Here is a 20,222-nt window from a genome sequence, read left to right on the forward strand (position 1 = left end):
AAAGAGAAAGAGAAAGAGAAAGAGAAAGAGAAAGAGAAAGAGAAAGAGAAAGAGAAAGAGAAAGAGAAAGAGAAAGAGAAAGAGAAAGGAGAGAGAGAAAGAAAGAAAAGAAACAAAGAACCACCCACTGATCAGTATACAGTACAAATAAATGAACAAAAAAAGCACCCTGTAAATGTACCAGTGAGATACCTGAAAAATATACTCATTTTCTAAGTCTCTATTTGTTTTACAGCTTTATATGCTACATATTTTCAAACAAGCAAATGAAGTGACAGATCTTATTTGTCAACTACAACCCTACTTAAGGCACTGAAATCTACTTTTGTACTGCCACAAACTCCTCACAGATGCCAACACATGAGTAAACAAACATAACAACGATACCCAAACATTTATCTACTTAATTGTTACTTGGCAGTGGTTTTCTTTCTTCGTATTTTTATTTCTTCAAAATACTAATACATGTTTGTGTTTTTAAGCAGTGTGTAAGTAAATATTTTATATAAATAATTCATTTTAACATTTTAAAGGAACCAGGTATTCTGGCACATGCCTTTAATCCCAGCACTCAGAAGCAGATAAGGTAGATCTCAGATTTAGAAACCAGCTATGGCTACTCAGTGAGAGCTGATGGGGGTGTGGTTCCCAGAAACCACATGGCAGCTCACAACTGTCTGCAATTCCAGTTCCAGAGAATCTGACAACCTCAAACACCAATGTACATAAAATAAAAATAAATACATTATAAAAGAATGAGAAAAAATACCTAATTAAAAAAAAAAGAAGAAGAAATGAGAAATGGCTGGGTATGATGGCACACACATTTAATCCCAGCACTTGAGAGTCAGAGTCAAGAGATCTCAATAAATTCAAAGCCATCCTAGTGTACAGAGTTCCAAGACAATGAGGACTGTCACAGAAAGAAAACTTGTCTTGAAAAATGGGTAGAGGGCTGGTGAGATGGCTCAGTGGGTAAGAGCACCCGACTGCTCTTCCAAAGGTCCGGAGTTCAAATCCCAGCAACCACATGGTGGCTCACAACCATCCGAAACGAGATCTGACTCCCTCTTCTGGAATGTCTGAAGACAGCTACAGTGTACTTATATATAATCAATAAATAAATCTTAAAAAAAAAAAAAAAAAGAAAGAAAAATGGGTAGAAAAAAAAAGAAAAAAGAAAAACAAGAAATGTATCCTGGTTGTCTCCCCATTCTCCGAGTGCCTGGTCTACAGAGTTAAATATTTGCAATTTCCAACTAAAGAACTGTGGCCTCTTTCTGGCAAGGCAACCATTGTAAATCTTGTTTCTTAGCCCCAAGACAAAATAGATTAGTCTTCTCACTACTATCAATTCAGTGTTGAAAGTGGAAACTCATATAAAACTCCAGGCTAAGTTAACTAATTTTAACAGTTATATTTTCTACTACTGACTAAATCTACTAACTACAACTTATTCGGCCAATGCTGGTATAATTGCTCATGCTCTTCTTTCCACAACCACCGTGCACACTACACCTGATTTGGCCTCCTGCCATGTCTTCCTTCTCTTAAGACTTTGAGTCAAGCTATATGGGCCAAGGGGGGTGGGGGGAATTGTCCTATTCCTCAGTGGAATGAAAACTGGTAACAAAATCAGGTATGACTCTAAGAGAAGACACTGGAGAATTAAGCTGGGTCTGTAAGGATTCACACAATGGCAAGTCTAAGCATTTATAGAGTTGTGGTCATCGATTAATCCTACCAGATGAATTTCAATATTTTTAACGGGGAGACTTGCTTGTGTCTAAATTGGGGTGTTTGTCCAGTAATAAAATTTAGAACTTTTCAAATAAGTTGCTCAAGGAAGGAACAAGTAGAGCAGAAGTATTCATGGTCATCTTCAGCACACAGCAACTTTAGATCCATATAGGCTACAATAAAAACCCTGTTTAAAAAGAAAGCTCAGAAATGTTCTCATAAAATTTCCCTCTCTCAAATAAAATGAAGTTCTAGCTTCAATGTAACAGAAAAAAAATCAAACTGAGAGAGAAAGAGAGAGACAAAGACAGTCAGACAGACACAGACAGACACACACACACACACACACACACACACACACTCAGTGATCCAAAGGTTCCTTCCTTCCCAACTTCCACCCATCTCAACCACAGGTATTTCCAAGATCTGATACCCTCTTCTGCCTTCAATGATTACCCTCAGAGACAGACACACACACACACACACAGGTGGCAGAAGGGAGGGGGGTAATGGGGAGGTGAGGGGCTGGGGGGATTTAGAAGGCACTGCTAAGGAGACTCAAGAGACCATACTAAACTGATAGGTTATATTTCACATGTAGAAAAAAAAAGAATGAAGGAAAGCAAAAAGTCACTATTGCTCGCAATAAAGAGCCCCGCAGAAATGGAACTTGTGAAGATCCATGTGGTCTAAACTCTGATTTTCTGTCAGCCCATTTTCATGCATGAAGCTGTCAATATGACAAATGGTTAACTTTACAATCACTTTTCACACTATTAATACTTTTGCCACCAAAACAACAACAACAAAAAAGTTTTTGACAATTTAGTTCATGTGCCTGCCCATGTGAACATAAAGTTGTGGGCTATTCACTCAAGTGGAAGTGAACTCCCTTTGAAAACTTTGTAAACACTCAAAGCCTTAAACTGGCCAATCCTCTGGCCCACAAGCTCCAGCAGCCAGGTCCCTCCCCTAGACCTCCCTATTATATGTCCAGCCTCTGTAAAGGTAACAAAGGTAATCTCTAGCCTCTTATAAGATCCTCTCCAGAGTATAAGGTGGAAAGTCTGAACAAAAGCCACCAATTCCTGAACATGAAAACCCCAAAGCTCAGGACTTGAAAAGTCACCAATCCTCATCCTGGAAATCTCTGCACTAGAAAGCTCTGCCATACCAAGAAACCCTATATAAACCCTGCCCTTTGTCCAATTCCCTACTGTCTGCTCCCTAGAGGAGAGCGCAGCCATCTCTGGCTTGTCCATCCTTTCCATGGACCCTCTAATAAACCTCTTTCATGGGATTTGCTGCCTGGTATGATTCTCTCATCAGAAATAGCAAAAGTAGAGTGGGGCTAAGGCTCCTAAATTCCTCTGCTTAGCTGAGGAGCTGCAACACCTGAAGAGGCTTCCTCTCAGCAGAGACTTCCTCTAAGAGCTGAGTGGTTCCTGAGCTCCTGTGTTGCAGAACACCCAATACCTTCTTCCCCCAGAGTTGTGTGGTTCCTGGGAATCCGAGTCCTCAGGACACCTTCCCATCTGAACAGGAATGCCAACAAAAGTCTTGTGCTTTCTCTTAAAGGCTAGGCAATGGAATAGAAGAAATCTAGTTAACAGAAGAAACAACCATTCAAGATGAATGGGAAACATTGAACAGAAGGGCTGCAGTGACTAGGAGATGTTTGATAAAACCACCATAGTTATTCCATTTATCTTCTGTAAAGAGAGTGTATTCTTTTCTCTTTCAAAACTCCAAAGTCCGGGTTGTCCTTGAACTCACAGAAAACCCACCTGCTGGGATAAAGATTTGCACCACCATCACCCAGCTAGTTTTTCAAGTAGCCTCCTACAAAGCCCAGGCAGGTCTGTAACCCATAATCCTCCTTGTCTTCTCTTTCTTAAGTATATGAATTACAAGCATATGATACCAAACCTAGTGGTATAATGCTTTTAAAAACTCTAAAGCAAAGAAGACCTGGTCTACTTGAAAATAATGTTAAGCCTACAAAAGGATACAGGAAAATAAGTGAATGTATCATAACAGTGAGTTACTGTCTTAGGACAACATGGTTGAGAGTATAAGGAACATAATGACAGATGAACAAGTCAAAAAGGCCGATAGATTATTGAGTTTGCCTGCAGATCCTGGGGATCCCAAAATGTTATTGTAATAAATGTGTTAGGAGAAATTCAATGTGCTCTGAGATTTCTGCAGGATTGCTAACATTGGCAGAGAGAATAGACTACATTAAAATGGAAATCTGGGGCCTGCAAGATGGCTCGAGTAAAGTCACCTGCCACAAAATATGACAATCTAGTTCTAAGATTCAGGACTCACATAGTGGAAAGGAGAACCAACTTCAGAAAGTTTTCCTCTGATATATCTCTAACATGCATGCATATAAGACACACAGATAAATAGATGTATTTTTTAAAGGGATGATTATTATAATGGAAAAGTATAGTGACATTTAAAGGAAGCAATTGTATTGGCAGATATAGATATGCAAAGCATGCTCATGCTTCTCATATACCTAGTAAAAAATAACAAGACATACTATAGTGCCATATCCTTTTTTTAAAAAGCCACATACAAAGCTATGCTAATGTGCTTATTTTATGAAAATTAGATCAATACCGCCTATAAACTCTTCTTAGTATTTATAAAGTTGTAAGACTTAAGAGTGTGCAAAAGCCTAGATTTCCTCCTGAGTGTATCAATTATCTACTGTGCAAATGCTAACTTGCAAAGTATTTGAGAAAGATTACCTCATTCCTCTCCAAGCCAACTATTAAGGAATAGGACTGTAACTTTTTGTGTAATATATTTTTAAAAGCCAGGTAAGCAAATTAAAAGTCCATTTCACTGGTCTAAAGATATACAAGAAAACAAAATATGCAAAAATGGAATACTTGTGATCAAGTAACTGAAAGAAACCCATAAACAAGGAAGAATTTATTCTGGCTTAGTATTACAGAGTCCATGGTCACTTGGCCAACTAGACATGAGCAGGCATATACCACAGAATCGTGATACTCAAGACAAAAAGTAGAGAAAGACAATGACAGCACTGGACTAGCTTCCTCCCACTTCACTTTTATTGTCTGAGGTCCCCAGCATACAAGATGGTGCTACCCGCTTTGGGGTTTGCAGGAGATTTTTCCTCAGTGAAAGGTGTGCCTTGCCACAACATCTCCTAGATGACTCTAATCTAGCGAACTGGCAATGAAGATTAACCATCCCTTTGAGACAACATGTACATTACAATGAAAGTTACTTTTCTTAATAACAGTAAATTGTTTCATGTTGCAACATCAAAACTTTAAGCACATTCTTATTTTTCTCTGCCTGCTCATCTTGACTTACCCTTATCCCTTTGGGACCAGGAATGTCAATCAGTGGAACAGTGCTTACCTAGTAGACTGTACCAATACCCTAAGTTCAATTTCAAATACCACACATTTTTTAATTTAAATTTAAATTTTTTCAATTCTATGAAGTACTAATGTTCTAGACACACATATTACAAAACAAATAAAATCTCCGTCCAAGGCAATAATCTGTCCAATCATGAAAGAAAAGTTATAAATTCTGTCCAGTGTGTGGTCAACAATAAAAAAGGGCAAATATTTAAATTAACAAAAGATACAAACAGCTGTACAGGATACTGGATACACAGTTATAAACAGCTATATTCTAAACTGTATTTCAAAGACAAAAATCAAGCTCTCCGACCCTTCTCTTTCTCTCCTTCTTTTCCCCCCCGCCCTCACCAATGTGTTCCCGGCCAGCCTCTTTTCTTTCTCTGGCTCCTCTCCCTTCTCAACTCCCCTTCTCATGCCCTAAATAAACTCTATTCTATTAAAAAAATTAAGACAAAATGCAAAATAAATTTAAACCTATTTTTTCCATATAATTTACACTGATTTTTCAGAATCTTTGCTTCAAGCCTGTACATGTATTTATAAATGAGTATATAAGCAGTTATGTGGATGCTACAATGCAAACATGGAGATCAGAGAACATTCTCTTCCACCATGAGAAATTGTTAATAGAAAATGTTCAGATGTGGCAGAAAGCACCTTTTCTTGTTGAGCCAATCTGTCAGCCTTAACTCTTTAAATTGTTAATTTAAAAAAAACAAAAAAAACAAAAACCCTACAGTTCTGAATAAATATATCAAATATAAAGTAATTATTAAAATTTTGTAGGACCAATTTCTGAATAAGAGTAAGATAGATTAGACTCAAACATTATATTAGTCAAATATGAAAATTATAAAAACAAAAGAACTCAGAAGAAAAGCTATTGTTCTTTTAAGAGAATCAGAATGGACTTAATTTTGAAGATTTCTGTACATCAAAACAAAAAATAAAATAAAAAGTGTCAATGCCAGTAAGTTAATAACCTTCCATAAGAGCTACAATTATTTAACAAGCATCTTTGAAATTAAGACAAAGATCATCTAAAAAGAAATATATAAAAGTCTTGTCTATACATATATATATATATATATATATATAGCAAGACTTTCCTTCATAACAATCAAAAGGCTTAACTTTTGCCAACAAGCATCTTTTTCTGCACTGCTTGTGATGAAGCTCTAGCTAAATTGACAATGCTTTCCCAGTATTCACAAGGCCCAGGGTCCAATCCTCAGCACTGCATAATCAAATACCAAGAACATCTCAAATACATGAAACCCTATCTCAAATTATGTTCTATTAACATTTTGATAAGTATACAATTATAAACTAAACCATTCTTTTTGTTAAAAAAATCTAAGACTTTAATGAAAAATTCATACCTTAGCATTTATAAATTCATTTTCAGAAATAAAAAAAGAACCTCACTCAAATGCAGTAATAGGCACATATTCTTTTACAGAAAAATAAATGAATAAACAAACAAGCAAGCAAGCCTTCAGGAGGTGGGAAAAGGTACTAGAATCTCCTCCAATTGTGCAAATTTGAAATCTCAGAAAAATCACATGGGCATTTCAATTCCCATGTGGAAAAAATATTACAGAATTCTGGAAAAGTATATACCCAGTGAGAGTAATTGGTCACAATAGTCTATTCCTCCTACTCCTAGTATACTATTTTATGATGAAAATTCTCATATTAAAAAAAAAAAAAAAAGGAAAGTAATAAAAATGTGGGACAGAACTACATCCCATCATTATCGAAGTGGTGAAACAAAAATGATCTTAATGTTCTGTAGCTCCCCATTTTGTAGTCTCCATACATATATTTACAGTATAAACAATAGAACACTGACACAATCTTAAGCAAAGTTGCTATAGGTTCATTAAATACCACCATTTGCCCACTGAGAAAACAGGTGAAAGCACACTGTACAATTTAAATGATACTGCATGGCCAAGAGGGAAGGGATAGCCTACAAATACCTGTGCTAGAAGTGGAAAATGCTAGAAGTATCCCTGAGAGCAAGCCAACAGAGAAGCAGTGGAAGGAAGTTTTTTCCTAAGGAAGAAAAAGAGAACAGAAAAGAGAGGAACAGATCAGCTACCATCCAAAAACTCAGAGGAAAGAGAAAAGAAAAATAATAGGAGTAAGATGTCTAGCTCATTACAGACAGCAATGAAAGATGTAGAATAAAAGGAAACAGAAGACACTATTTTCTTTTCTTAGGAATGAATGCGAATTATTCTTTCAAAAGGGTAAAGGGGTCTGGGGTCTGAAGTGACAGCTCGATTAAGAACATTTGCTAGTTCTTTCTTAATAAGTATCCAGGATTCATTTCCTAAGCACCTACATGGAGGACCACAGCCAATTGTAATTATACTTCCAGGGGTTCCTATCATCATCCTCTTCTGGCCTCTGGGAGGCAAATATACAGCATGCATACATACATGCTAGCAAAAAACACACACACACACTAAAAATGAACCTTAAAAAAAATGAAAAGGTTAAATTCAGTTACTAACCAGAGCCTATAATCCCAAGATTCAGGAAACTAACACAAGGGGATTCAAAATGGACCCAGTCTGAACTAAACCAGAGAAGCCATGTTAAAGAAGTAAGAAATCAAATAATGAAATAGCCAGCTTGATACGAGGTATTTCTTGATTTGGGAGGAGGGCAGGTTAACTGGAAGGCAAGTGGCAGCTTAATCCTATATGAAAGAAAACAACAAATTGAAACAATATAAAAATTCTAGTAAATAGCAGTGCACTGTAGGATGTAATGGTGGTACACCTTTAATCCAAGCACTGGGGAGACAAGAGACAGGTGGATCTCTGTGAGTTGGAAGGCAGCCTGGTTAGAGTTCCAGAAAAGCCAAGGTAAAAAACTGTAGGAAAAAAAAAAAAAAAAACTGTGTTTCTCTGTCTCAGAAAAACAAACAAAAAACTAGGAGAAAAAACTACTAGTTAAATGCTAAGCTGAATGAGAATATCCTTTGATTTTAAGTACTCAATATATCCTCCTTTCATCACTGACATCAAGATGGCTCTACAGGCTGACATGATTCAACTGACTGTAAAAATCAAGCAATCTAAAATCAAGTCTACCAGAAAGTGGCTATATCAAATTGACCTACCTTATATATTTATTACACAAGGATTTCATACCTGCCCAGAGTTTCCACAAGTCTCAACTGAGAAAAAAAATGTATAAAACTTACCACTATGGTGATATTATAACAACTCCTTTATTATTATCATTTCACTCATTAGATCTCTAACAATACCCTTTTACATATCCACTGTTCCTTGCACTTCACAATCCCAGTACTGGGCAACAGAGGCAGAAAGATCTCTTGCCTATCCTACAGAGCAAGTTCCAAGACAGCCATGGCTACACAAAGAAACTCTGTCTGAAAAAAAAAAAACCAAATAAATAAAACACACACACACACACACACAAATACAAAGCAAACAAAAAGCCCAAAAAGCAAAGGAGCACATCACAAGACATAAATGGAGTTCCACTTTATCAGTTCACAACTACCTGTAAGAATTGTACCTGCCAGTGACCCAACCTGCTTCAGCTCTCCATAAATACACATACATATGCAAAAACATAATCTTTAAACTACAACTATAATTCTGTCCCAATTAAGCTCAATCTTCCTCTTCACAAAAAACACTGGAGAAATATTCTCAAGAATAGATAATTATGCTATAATAACATAGTCTGGAATTTGATGAAAACGGTCCAATTTCTTCCCAGCTGAGATTCTACTGTCCTCAAAAGATTCAGGATGGGGGAGGGTTGCCACAACAAAGCTGTATTTTAAATAAATAAATTCCTTTTGACAAAGATGTGTGATTGTGTATTTATACATGCTAAAAACTAGAAAATAAATCCTGTTCAGTAGTACTAAGTCATTATTACAGTGCACAGTTATGTTTCAATGAAGAGCACATGGACCCCAATGGAGGAGTAGTTAGGGGAAGGAATGAAGGAGCCAAGGGGGGTTGCAACCCCATAGGAAGAACAATATCAACCAACCAGACTCCCCTGAGTTCCCAGGGACTAAATCAACCAAAGAGTACACATGGAGTAACCCATGGCTCCAGCTGTATATGTAGCAGAATATTGCCCTATCTGGCAACAATGGGAGGGGGAGCCCCTTGGTCCTGTGGAGCCTCAATGACACAGCATAGGAGCATGCTAAGGCAGTGAGGCAGAAATGGGTGGGTGGGTGGGGTAGCAAGGGGGTAGAAAGGGGGGGGGACTGGGGCAGGGGATTAACATTTGAATGGTAAATAACTAAAATAACCAATAAAAACTGTAAAAAAAAAAAAAAAGAAAAAGAAAAGAAAAAAAGAAAGAACATGATAACAAGATGCTAAGCTTAGATAAATAAATAGGACCTCTTTTGTATATTACTTCTCTGAAGTAATTTTTCTTTGGGAATAGAATGTTATGAACTAGTTATGTGACAGAAGATGATCCTGAAATACTAGGATTATAAGATGTGTACTTTATCCAGTTCAAAGAGTACTAGGATCCAACCCCAAGACTATGAGTATGTTCTGGAACAAAACTTCCCAAGAAACTTTTTAAAAGAAATGCTAAAGGTTGTAAACCAGCTGGAAAAATGGCTTGGAAGAAGAAGAAGTAGGAAAAAAAAAAAAAACCCGCTGTGCTTCCAGAAGACCTACTTTTGATGACACCCAGCACCCACATAGTAGCTCACAACCATCTGTAAGGTACCTGACACCTTATTCAGGCCTCCATGGGCATCAAGCATACATGTGGTACACAGCCACACATCCATAAAAACATAGAAAAAAACTTTAAAACTTAAAAATTAAGTTTTAAAGAAAATTGTGGGGACTGGACAAATGGCTCAGCAGTTAAGTGCTCTTCCAGAGGACCTGGGTTCAATCCCCAGAATCCGCTCACAACTGTCTATAACTCCAAGCAGGCAAAACAGCAATGCACATAAATTAAAAATAATTATTTAAAAAGAAAAAAGAGCCGGGCGTGGTGGCGCACGCCTTTAATCCCAGCACTCGGGAGGCGAGGCAGGCGGATTTCTGAGTTCGAGGCCAGCCTGGTCTACAAAGTGAGTTCCAGGACAGCCAGGGCTACACAGGGAAACCCTGTCTCGAAANAAAAAAAAAAAAAAAAAAAAAAAAAAAAAAAAAGAAAAAGAAAAAAGAATAAGAGAAAAAAATATTGAGAAAAGAAAGATAACGGAATTGAAGACAAAGCTACAAGACTCTTTAAACGTTTCTTGACATTATTTTCAAACATTTAAAATTTTTATTATTCTTCTTCAAAGGGGAGCACATGATAACATTACCTGAGGGTTGGAAAATTAAAAGCATTTGCTGCTCTTGGGGGGAGGAGGGGTCCCCAGAACAAAGATCAACCAACCAACCATTTCCAACCGTGCACATCACAAGATTTACAACTACCTATAAATCTAACATCCTCCTTCTAAACTCCATGGGCAGCTACTTAAACATAAACTACATAAACTTATGTAGACACATACATAATCACTGAATTTAAACAGAATAAGAATTAACTAAGTAAAATAAATAAAAGGATTGGCTTAAAAACATAGAAGGGAAGGAAGATTGTGTGTTAGGTAAAAGTACTTGATATACACAAGTCTGCCCATCCAAATTTGCTTTCGGTAATACACATAAAGATGGAAGGAGAGAAGTGATTTCACAAAGCTGACCTCTCATCTACACACACACACACACACACACACACAGACCATGTACATACACAATAAACTATTTTCTTAATATTTAAAAATTTGCCATTCAACAATCCAATTATTACATCTTCATAAAGTTGCTTAAATCAACAACTCTAATGACAAGAATTGATGACTTCTGTTTGTTTCTAACTTTTAGGAGGTTATGAGTGAGACAAAGTCTATCTACACAGCCCAGGCTAGTCCTAAATGCTGTGAAAACCAGGAATGGATCAAATTTGAAGGTTTTCCCTGCGTACTGAGAATACAGGAAAGAGACCATGTCCAAACCAACTCATTTATAAATATGTTACTGTAAGAAACTACTTAAATTTCATAGAACACTGATGTATCAAACACATGGACAAAATATTGCTATGGATATTAGAAGCAATGCTCTTGCATGGCTCAAAATGTTGACAGTTCATGTACCAAAAATGTGGGCTGTGTAGATAGACCTTGTCTCACTCATAACCTCCTAAAAGTGTATATACACTTGTTCAAAAGATTTAACTGGCATAAATATAAACACTTGTACTTACAAACTTAAAGACTTGAATATATGCCAAGGTCAATAGAAATATTAAGTAGATTGTGGAGTTAATATATTTTTCTTTTACTTTCGTGTATTCCCTGTTCTGATCATAATTATACTTATCCATATCTCAAAACTGGGTATGGGGACCTATATATTCTGTTACTACCTAAATTTCAGTGTTGTTGAATGCTGAAGACTTAACTATTTTCCATTTTTAACAATATATGAAATGAGCTGGGTAGCAGTGGTCCATATCTTTAATCCTAGCACTCATGAGGCAAAGGCAAGAGTTCAAAGCCACCTTGGTCTACAAAGTAAGTTCCAAGATAGCCAGGGCTACATACAAAAAAAAAAAAAAAAAAAACCTTACCTCGAAACACCACCAACACACACACACACACACACACACACACACACACACGAAATAGTGAATGAAGTGACACAAGATCAGAGCTAGGATTAAATTTTCAAAAAGTAATGTTATTCAAATTAATTTAGTGCTATTTTTAAACCATGAGCATAAAAGTAAGTATGTGTTTTATAAACTGAATGTAGAAACATTAAGAACTCTACTAAGTATGCACATTACAATACTTAAGATTATAAGCAACTCTTAAGAAACAGACAGACCCACCTAAGGACTAAGGAATTAATGCTCCCTGCAACCTTAATCCAAAGGATTGCAAATTCTATGGCAGAGGCATAACTCACAGTTATCCTAGTTCAAAGACCTTACTCATAACTCATGGGTAGTTACAGTGAACATGACAAAGTATTCATTATTTACATTTAACTTTCCAATTTCTTTTTAATAATTTACCAATATATATGACTGCCCTAAAATGTTAATTTAGATAATCACTCTAAAATAACTAGAATTCACTGACCCATTTCAAGCTAATCACTGGTATCACTAGATTAGAAAACTATGCTTGACTAGTTCTGAGTACTTTATAAACACTGACAGTCCATCACTAGTTCAAACCCATAATTTTAAAAGACTTATATAAAACAATTTCAATTAAAAAGATCAACAGCAAACCAAAACTGAGAGAGCTAAAAAGCATCTCACACCCTCATAATGGATACAGGTACAACTAGCTAATCCTCATACCACCACCATCAGACTGAGAGTCAAAACCTAAGAGCTTAAAATAAATGAAATGGTCTCTCAATAAAATCACAAAGTGGAGGCATATTTAAGGATCGCCACTGGGCGTGGTGGTGCACGCCTTTAATCCCAGCACTCAGGAGGCAGAGGCAGGCAGATTTCTGAGTTCAAGGCTAGCCTGGTCTACAGAGTGAGTTCCAGGAGAGCAAAGGCTATACAGAGAAACCCTGTCTCGAAAAATCAACAACAACAACAAAAAGGATCCCAAATGGTTGAAAGACATGTTACAAAATGTACTAAGCAAATACAAAGAACAAACAAAACATGATATACCTATAAACTAACAACCTTAAATTAGGGCTTAATGTCATTGATTGGGAACTAATTTTAGTGGGGTCTACTATTTCAGAAAAAAATTTAAAAATCACTTTAAACTCCAATTTTGAGCTACTTTGTTCAGAAATTAGGAAAGTGACCATGTAAAATGTCTTGATCCTCATAATTAGGAGGTTTGTTTTGTTTCCCAACTCCTTTTCAGATTACCATGAAATACATACATACATACATACCTTCCTCCTATTGAGTCGTCTTGTGGTTGGGCCCCGGCAGTGTTCCTCTGTGAACGTCGCAGTGACCCCCCTGGATTGTTATTAGGCCGGTTGGACATTGGCACCTCTCTCTTGAAGGGACATACCCTTTCTAGACACTACCATTCACTGAAAGAAAAGAGGAGAGAGAAAGTCTAATTAGATACACAAGCTAAAACTGAAAACAAGTATGGAGTAGCAAGGTGTATTGCCTTATTATACGATGTAACTGGACTGTGGATGTTAGAATTTGGGGTTAGAGGAATGGCTTAGTGGTTCATCTAAAGGACCTGAGTTTTATTTCTGATACCCACATTAGGCAGCTCACAATCACCTGTAACTCCAGCTCAGTAGATCCAATGCCTTCTTAGGTACAAGCATACATAATGAATAAAACCTTCAGGGGCAGCAAAATGGCTCACCAGGCCAAGGTACTTGCTGCCAAGTCTGAGTCTGATCCCTGGAACTCACCATAACGGAAGAAGAGAACTGGTCAGTTGCCCTGACTTTCATGAATATGGACAACATGGGCACACACAAATAATAGATGAACTTTCAAAGTAACATGCCATACCTAATTTATGATGCTGCTATAACAGTAACAAACTAAAAGGGCAGTATCTTAAGAGCAATACAAAAGCAGTTCATTTCATTACAGTAAAAGTAATGGTCCCAGATGTCCTTGGGTAATATCAGATCTTCATGCTATGAGATCAAGTTTGCAAATTTGTAATTATGGTATACAAAGGCTAAACTATAAAAAGGCTGATTCTCAGAAAATGTTTTACAAAACAAGCCACTATTTGGGCTGGAAGCATGGTTTAGGGGTTAAAACCATTTACTACTCTTCCCATGGACCCAAATTCAGCACCCAGCAAGTGTCTGTCAGTTTATAACTGTCCAGTGATTCCAACAATGTTCAGCAGCCCCCAACACCAGTTCAATTACATTAATTCACGAAACTATTACCATCTATTTGAGGAAGCTTTCAAAACTGAGAGCTAAATTATTTTTATAGTAAACATTAAAAAGAAGGGGGGGCAAGAGAGAATATGTCTACAGGAAGTTTTCATTATTCAATTGACATTTAGTGTGTATCTTCTTTGTCTCACATCTTCCCCTTCTGTTTTCTTTCTTCTTTTTGAGACAGGGTCTCATTCAAATCATTGTTACATGAAGCACACCCTCCTTTCTGTAAGTGCTAGAAAACAGCCAAGTATTGGAATTACACTACTAAGCACAGTTAAAGTGGTACTTGGGGTTGAAGTAAGGCCTTTGTGCATAGTTAGCAAGCACTTAACCAACTGAGCCATATCCTCACCTCCATTTTGGTTTTTGGTTTTGTTTTTGTTTGTTTTGTTTGAGATGCACTACAGACATCAAACAGAAAATAAAATCTTATAAAGAGAACTAAGGTAACACATAAAGGACAGTACAAACGCAACAGCTCCAAAATAAAATAAAAGGCCACCTCCCTTGTGATACAACTTAAGAAAGAATGAAATGAGCCTGCCTTTAAAAAGCCAATACATAGCCAGGCAGAGGTGGCGCACACCTTTAATCCCAGCACTCGGGAGGCAGAGGCAGGAGAATTTGAGTTCCAGGCCAGCCTGGTCTACAGAGGGCGTTCCAGGACAGCCAGGGCTACACAGAGAAACCCTGTCTCAAAAAAAAAAAACAAAAACAAAAAAACAGGCCAATATATACATAACCTTTAAGCATTCTCTCAAAGTAAAAGACTAAAAAGTGTCAAGAAATAAATTCCAAGGAGTCCTTACTAATTAATAACAAGCTTACTATTTTATCAGCCTACTGGACTCAAACTCTACAAGTCAATAAACAAACAGTACAAACACCAAAACAAGGTATCTAATCTCCATCTGAATTTCTCCATTAAAATGACAGACTAGGGGTAATAAAATATTTCTACTGGCAAGGGCATTTGACCCAGGTTCAGCTCCCAGCACCCACATGGTTGCGTATAGCCTTCTGTAACTCCAATTCCACAAGGTCTGGCACCCTCTTCTGATTTCCACTGGCACTAGGCATGTATGAAGTGCACTCACATACATTCAAGTAAAACAACCATACACATAAAGAATAAGTCAATCTTACAAAAAATAGAATAAAATAAAATAAAAAATACAAAAATTGAGTTTTGTAACTACAGAATCCTAAGCCAAGTGAGAGTAGCTGTTCGTAAGAAGGTTTAAAAAAAGCTGGGTGGGGCATAGATATATGAAATCTATAAACTGGAGAAATGGACACAGGAGTTCCCTGGCGTCTGTTGACCAATCAGACTATCGGAATTGGTGAACTCCAGATTCAATGAAAGACTCTGGTACATAAATGAAGATTCTCGTCGGGGCTGGGCTCGGTGATTATGAGTGATGGCTTCTCTTCCAGAGGTCCTGAGTTCAATTCCCAGCAACCACATGGTGGCTCACAACCATCTGTAATGGAGATCTGATGCCCTCTTCTAGTGTGTCTGAAGACAGCAATGATGTACTTATATACATAAATAAAAATATTTAAAAAAAAAAAAAAAGATTCCCAATGTCAACCTCTGGCTTCCTGAGGCATACAAATGATAGACATATGTATATGCAGTCAAACACATAAAATTAAAATGTTTTTTTAAAAGTTGGTAACTCACTTTTTGAATTTTCTATAAAAAGCAAAAAGTACACACTGGCCAGAATAGTAACTCATGCCTCTAATCCCAATACTCTGGTAGAAGAAGCAGATGTCTGAGGCCAGTCAGATCTACTAAGTTTCAAGTTCACCTAGGTTACACAGCAAACCCTGATCTAAACAAATAGAAACATACAGACGTTTTTACTCTGGGTATTTTAGTTTATACAAGTAGACAAAGACTAGGTTAGTCTCTATTAAAAATAGTAAATTCCAAGAAAGTCAATAAACCAGAAAGAAACCATGCTTAAAAAAAAGTCTAGTTATGAGATAAGCTTTCTAAATGTTCCAAGACAAATCTAATAAGTATACTGACAGAAAATGGAAAATATGCAAATGTTAGATAGTAAGGCAAAATTACTTGCAAAAATAATACATCACAGCTTTTTTTTTAATACCAAAGTCAGTAAAAGGTGCAATATGTTGATATAAGAGCAGATATATACCATTATACATTATTCCAATACTACAGAATAAAAACTACTCCTAATGAAAACAAATGATCTGGAAAATAATGTACTAACATCAATCAGAGTAGCTTACAGGACTGCATGTCTGTAAGGGACAGACTACTTAGAAAACTTCTTTAATCTATAAACTAAATTTCCTGAAATTAAAATTTAAGATTTCACAATTTTATATGTATGATTGTTTTGCCTGTGTGTGTGTATATGCACCCACAAAGGATGTTGAAACCTCCACCACTCCCGCCACCCCATTCTGGAACTGGAGTTAGGAGTCACAATGTGGGCTCTAAAAGTTGAACCCTGGTCCTCTCTGTAAGATCCAGTAAGTGTCCCAGGGGATGGGTGGTGGCACACATCTTTAATCTCAGCACTCAGAAAGACACAGGTGGATCTCTGTGTCCCAGGTGAGCCTGGTCTACAGAGCAAGTTCTAGGACAGCTGGGGCTACACAGAGAAACCCTGTCTTAAAACACAAAACAAAAACTAACAACATAAAGTACATGCCTAAAGATCTGGAATTTTGAAGCTAGAATGAGGAATATAAAGTAAAATTGTCAAGAAGCAACGTGTTAATTTCTTTTTAAAAGGTTTTAAAAAATAGTAATAGTAATAAGATGAGGCATTAGTTGCCAGGGACACACCTGAAACCCCTGCATGTAAGTCTGAGGCAGGAAAAAATGCCATTTATACCAACCTGGAGTACTAAGTGAGGCCTTATCCCAAAAGGGTGGGGACTATCTGAGTACACTTTCACAATAGTAAAGAAATTACTTAAAAATTTATAAACAAAGCAAGGAGCAGCATTCAGGAGGTAGAGGAAAGTTGGATCTCTGCATTCTAGACCAGTACAAAGTGAGTTCCAGGACAGAGAGAACTGCAGTGAAAACTCTTTCTCAAAAGAGAAAAGATTATTAATAACTTAGATACATAACCATAAAAGATTTTGTTTCAAATCCTAGGTATTGAAGCCAGGGTCACAAGAAAGTGCAAGTAAGGACTCTACCACTAAATGCATTCATTCTCCAGCTTTAAGTTAGGTCTTAACTGAACTGTCAAAGCCAGTCTTTTTTAAAATTTTTTTAAATATTTTATGTATATGAGTATACTGTAGCTGTCTTCAGACACACCAGAAGAGGGCATTGGATCCCATTACAGGTGGTTGTGACCCACCAATGTGGTTGCTAGCTGTCTTCAGACACACCAGAAGAGGGCATTGGGATCCCATTACAGGTGGTTGTGACCCACCAATGTGGTTGCTAGGAATTGAACTCAGGACCTCTGGAAGAACAGTTGGTGCTCTTAACCACTCCAGCCCAAGTCTTAAATTTTTAACACCTTTGTGTTGGGCTGTCAAGGGAGATAACATAGAAGCACCACAACCCAGGACAAAACATGCATATGCATATGCTTATGCACACACATGCACATAATCTGACCCCTCCATGTGTGTGTCTGTCCCTCTCTCTCCCTCTCCCCCATCTCACTCTCTCCCATCCCCTTCTCCCTCTCTCTCAAGAATGGAAGAGCACCTTACAGCAGGTACAAGAAAGAAGGAGGTGGATTCCTAGTATCCTAACTTTTAAGAAATAACAAAGCCTGTGGGGGGCAAAGCACACTTTAATCCAAGCACTCAGGAAGCAGAAGCTAAAGGATCTCTTAGGAAGCCAGTCTGCTCTACAGAGAATTCTAGAAAAGCTAGGGCCACAGAGAGAAAAACAAAAGAAGAAATCCAGAGTAGGTTTTAAAACACTCTTGCCTACAAGTAATAAGAAAAGCAAGCACAAACAAAAGGGAAACAAATAACTCTCAAAGTTTTATTTACAAAAAAAAAAATAATAACCTTACATTTTTCACATACCATATGACAATACTCAAAATCAGGGTTCAGAATCGAGCAAATAATGTGCAATGGATTAACCAAAGTTTTTCCCCAAGGCTATAAGGTTACAAGCTTTATGTTACAATGGCACTTTCACATAAAGAAAAATATCTTTAGGGAAAGTAGAAATAGACACAGAAAAGATATAGGTAAGAGTATCTGAAATACTGGTTTCAGTTAATTGCCATGCTCCAATTTTCACTAAACACAGATACCACCACACTTGGCAAATAACTCTAGCAAACTTATCCCTTCCCCCACCCCCACCCCATTTTTAAGCCTTTTTTTTTGTGCTTCCATAGCAAGGCAGATATACTCTCATAAACCTTACTCATCCTTAAGCTCAGCACTGCTTCCAAGAACAAAGACTATAATATCCTATACACTTTGACTTGATAAAACTGTATCAAGCCGTAGCGTACAAGTTATAACATGCTTCTTACTTATTAGCTAACCCTCCCTAACAATCCCAGATGATTAAGTATATAGATGAAATAATAAATAAAAAGCTCATTCTAAATATCTGTACTTAAAGACTGGAAGGTTGATCTCTTCACTCCATGACACCATCTCACACTGTAGCCTAGGATAGCCCTGAAGTTTTAGCTATCTTGTTTCTGCCTAGTCAGTGTAGGAATTACAGGTGTGAGTAACCACCCCTTCAACCACCAGAGCTTCATCCCTAGGCCCCACCCACACACCATCCCCATCTACCGTAACAGTACAGGCCACCTCCAAACTCAGGCATCCTGAACTATCACAACAGAACTGTCATTTTTATAATTAAGTGCAAGTACAGATTTGTTTGAATAAGTAAAATAACATTTTAAATTAGATAGTGGCCTTTAATCTCAGTACTAGAGAAGCAGGGCAGGCAAATCCCTGAGGTCTACAGAGTGAGACACCCACTCCAAAAAATGTTAAAAATTAGAAAGTGATGATATGGTAATACAATTTAAAACTATAAGAAAATACTATACTCTTACATGGATAACCTATATGGCATATGAATTAAGTCTTAATGATAATGTTTTTAAATGGTATTTTAGAGCCCCTGCAAAGATGGTTCAGTGGGAGGAAAATAAAAAAATAAAAAACAATTATTGCCAAGGCTGACCATCTAAGTTCAATGCCTAGGAATCACATGGAGGTGAGAATCCACCCTTGCCTGACCCCCTCCCACCCCAACACACACACAAATACAAAATAAACCATTTTTTTTGGGGGGGGGTTGGTTTTTTCGAGACAGGGTTTCTCTGTATAGCCCCGGCTGTCCTGGAACTCACTCTGTAGACCAGGCTGGCCTCGAACTCAAAAATCCACCTGCCTCTGCCTCCCGAGTGCTGGGATTAAAGGCGTGCGCCACCACGGCCGGCCTAAATAAACCAATTTTTAGAAGTGGTATTCTACTCTCTGAAATTGCTTCTGTGTTCCAAAGTATTACACTGCATCAGCAGTAAATCTTCTGTGTTCTTTTGTCGTTATTTACCTGATACATCTATCTTTTTTTTGGGGGGGGGGTTCGAGACAGGGTTTCTCTGTGTAGCTCTGAATACATCTATTTTAAATAAATTGGATCAATAAATAGATCATATGCCAAACCTTTCCTCAAGTATCAATGCCAAACCTTTCTTGAGTATCAAAAGGTACTACTATAAGCCAACTGACATGTACTTGTAAGAAGTAATTAAATTAAGGAAGAAATTGTATTAAAGAAGGACCTCAGAAACTCTATACACAAGTACAGAAGCATAGAATTATGTACCACCAGCCTCAGACTTTGAGACAGTCTCACTAGCCCAGGTTTGGCCCCAATCTGTTTTCTTCCTCCATCTCCCAAAGTATCAGTCTCTCCATTTACCATCTAATCTTGCTTTTCAATTAACATGTTAAATAATCACCTGTAAGAAACTAACTAAGGCGGGCATGGTGGCGCACGCCTTTAATCCCAGCACCCGGGAGACAGAGGCAGGCGGATTTCTGAGTTCGAGGCCAGCCTGGTCTACAAAGTGAGTGCCAG

At 37.4% G+C, this 20,222-nt stretch overlaps 1 protein-coding gene across 20 annotated transcripts in view; it reads right to left on the reverse strand.

Moving 5' to 3' along the window:
• Positions 1-20,222, reverse strand: part of Trip12 (thyroid hormone receptor interactor 12) — a 114,471-nt gene that overhangs the window by 79,691 nt on the left and 14,558 nt on the right. For 19 of the 20 annotated variants that reach the window (XM_021173487.2, XM_021173845.2, XM_021174162.2 and 16 more), the window contains one exon: positions 13,145-13,291. In XM_021173487.2, the coding sequence (XP_021029146.1) occupies positions 13,145-13,242 (98 nt within the window). In that variant the 5' untranslated portion in view covers positions 13,243-13,291. Of the gene's footprint in view, positions 1-13,144; positions 13,292-20,222 lie in introns of those variants that run through there. The other variant, XM_029476412.1, reaches the window with a different exon arrangement.

Source organism: Mus caroli, chromosome 1 (assembly GCF_900094665.2).
Source record: "Mus caroli chromosome 1, CAROLI_EIJ_v1.1, whole genome shotgun sequence".
Lineage (NCBI taxonomy): Eukaryota > Metazoa > Chordata > Mammalia > Rodentia > Muridae > Mus > Mus caroli.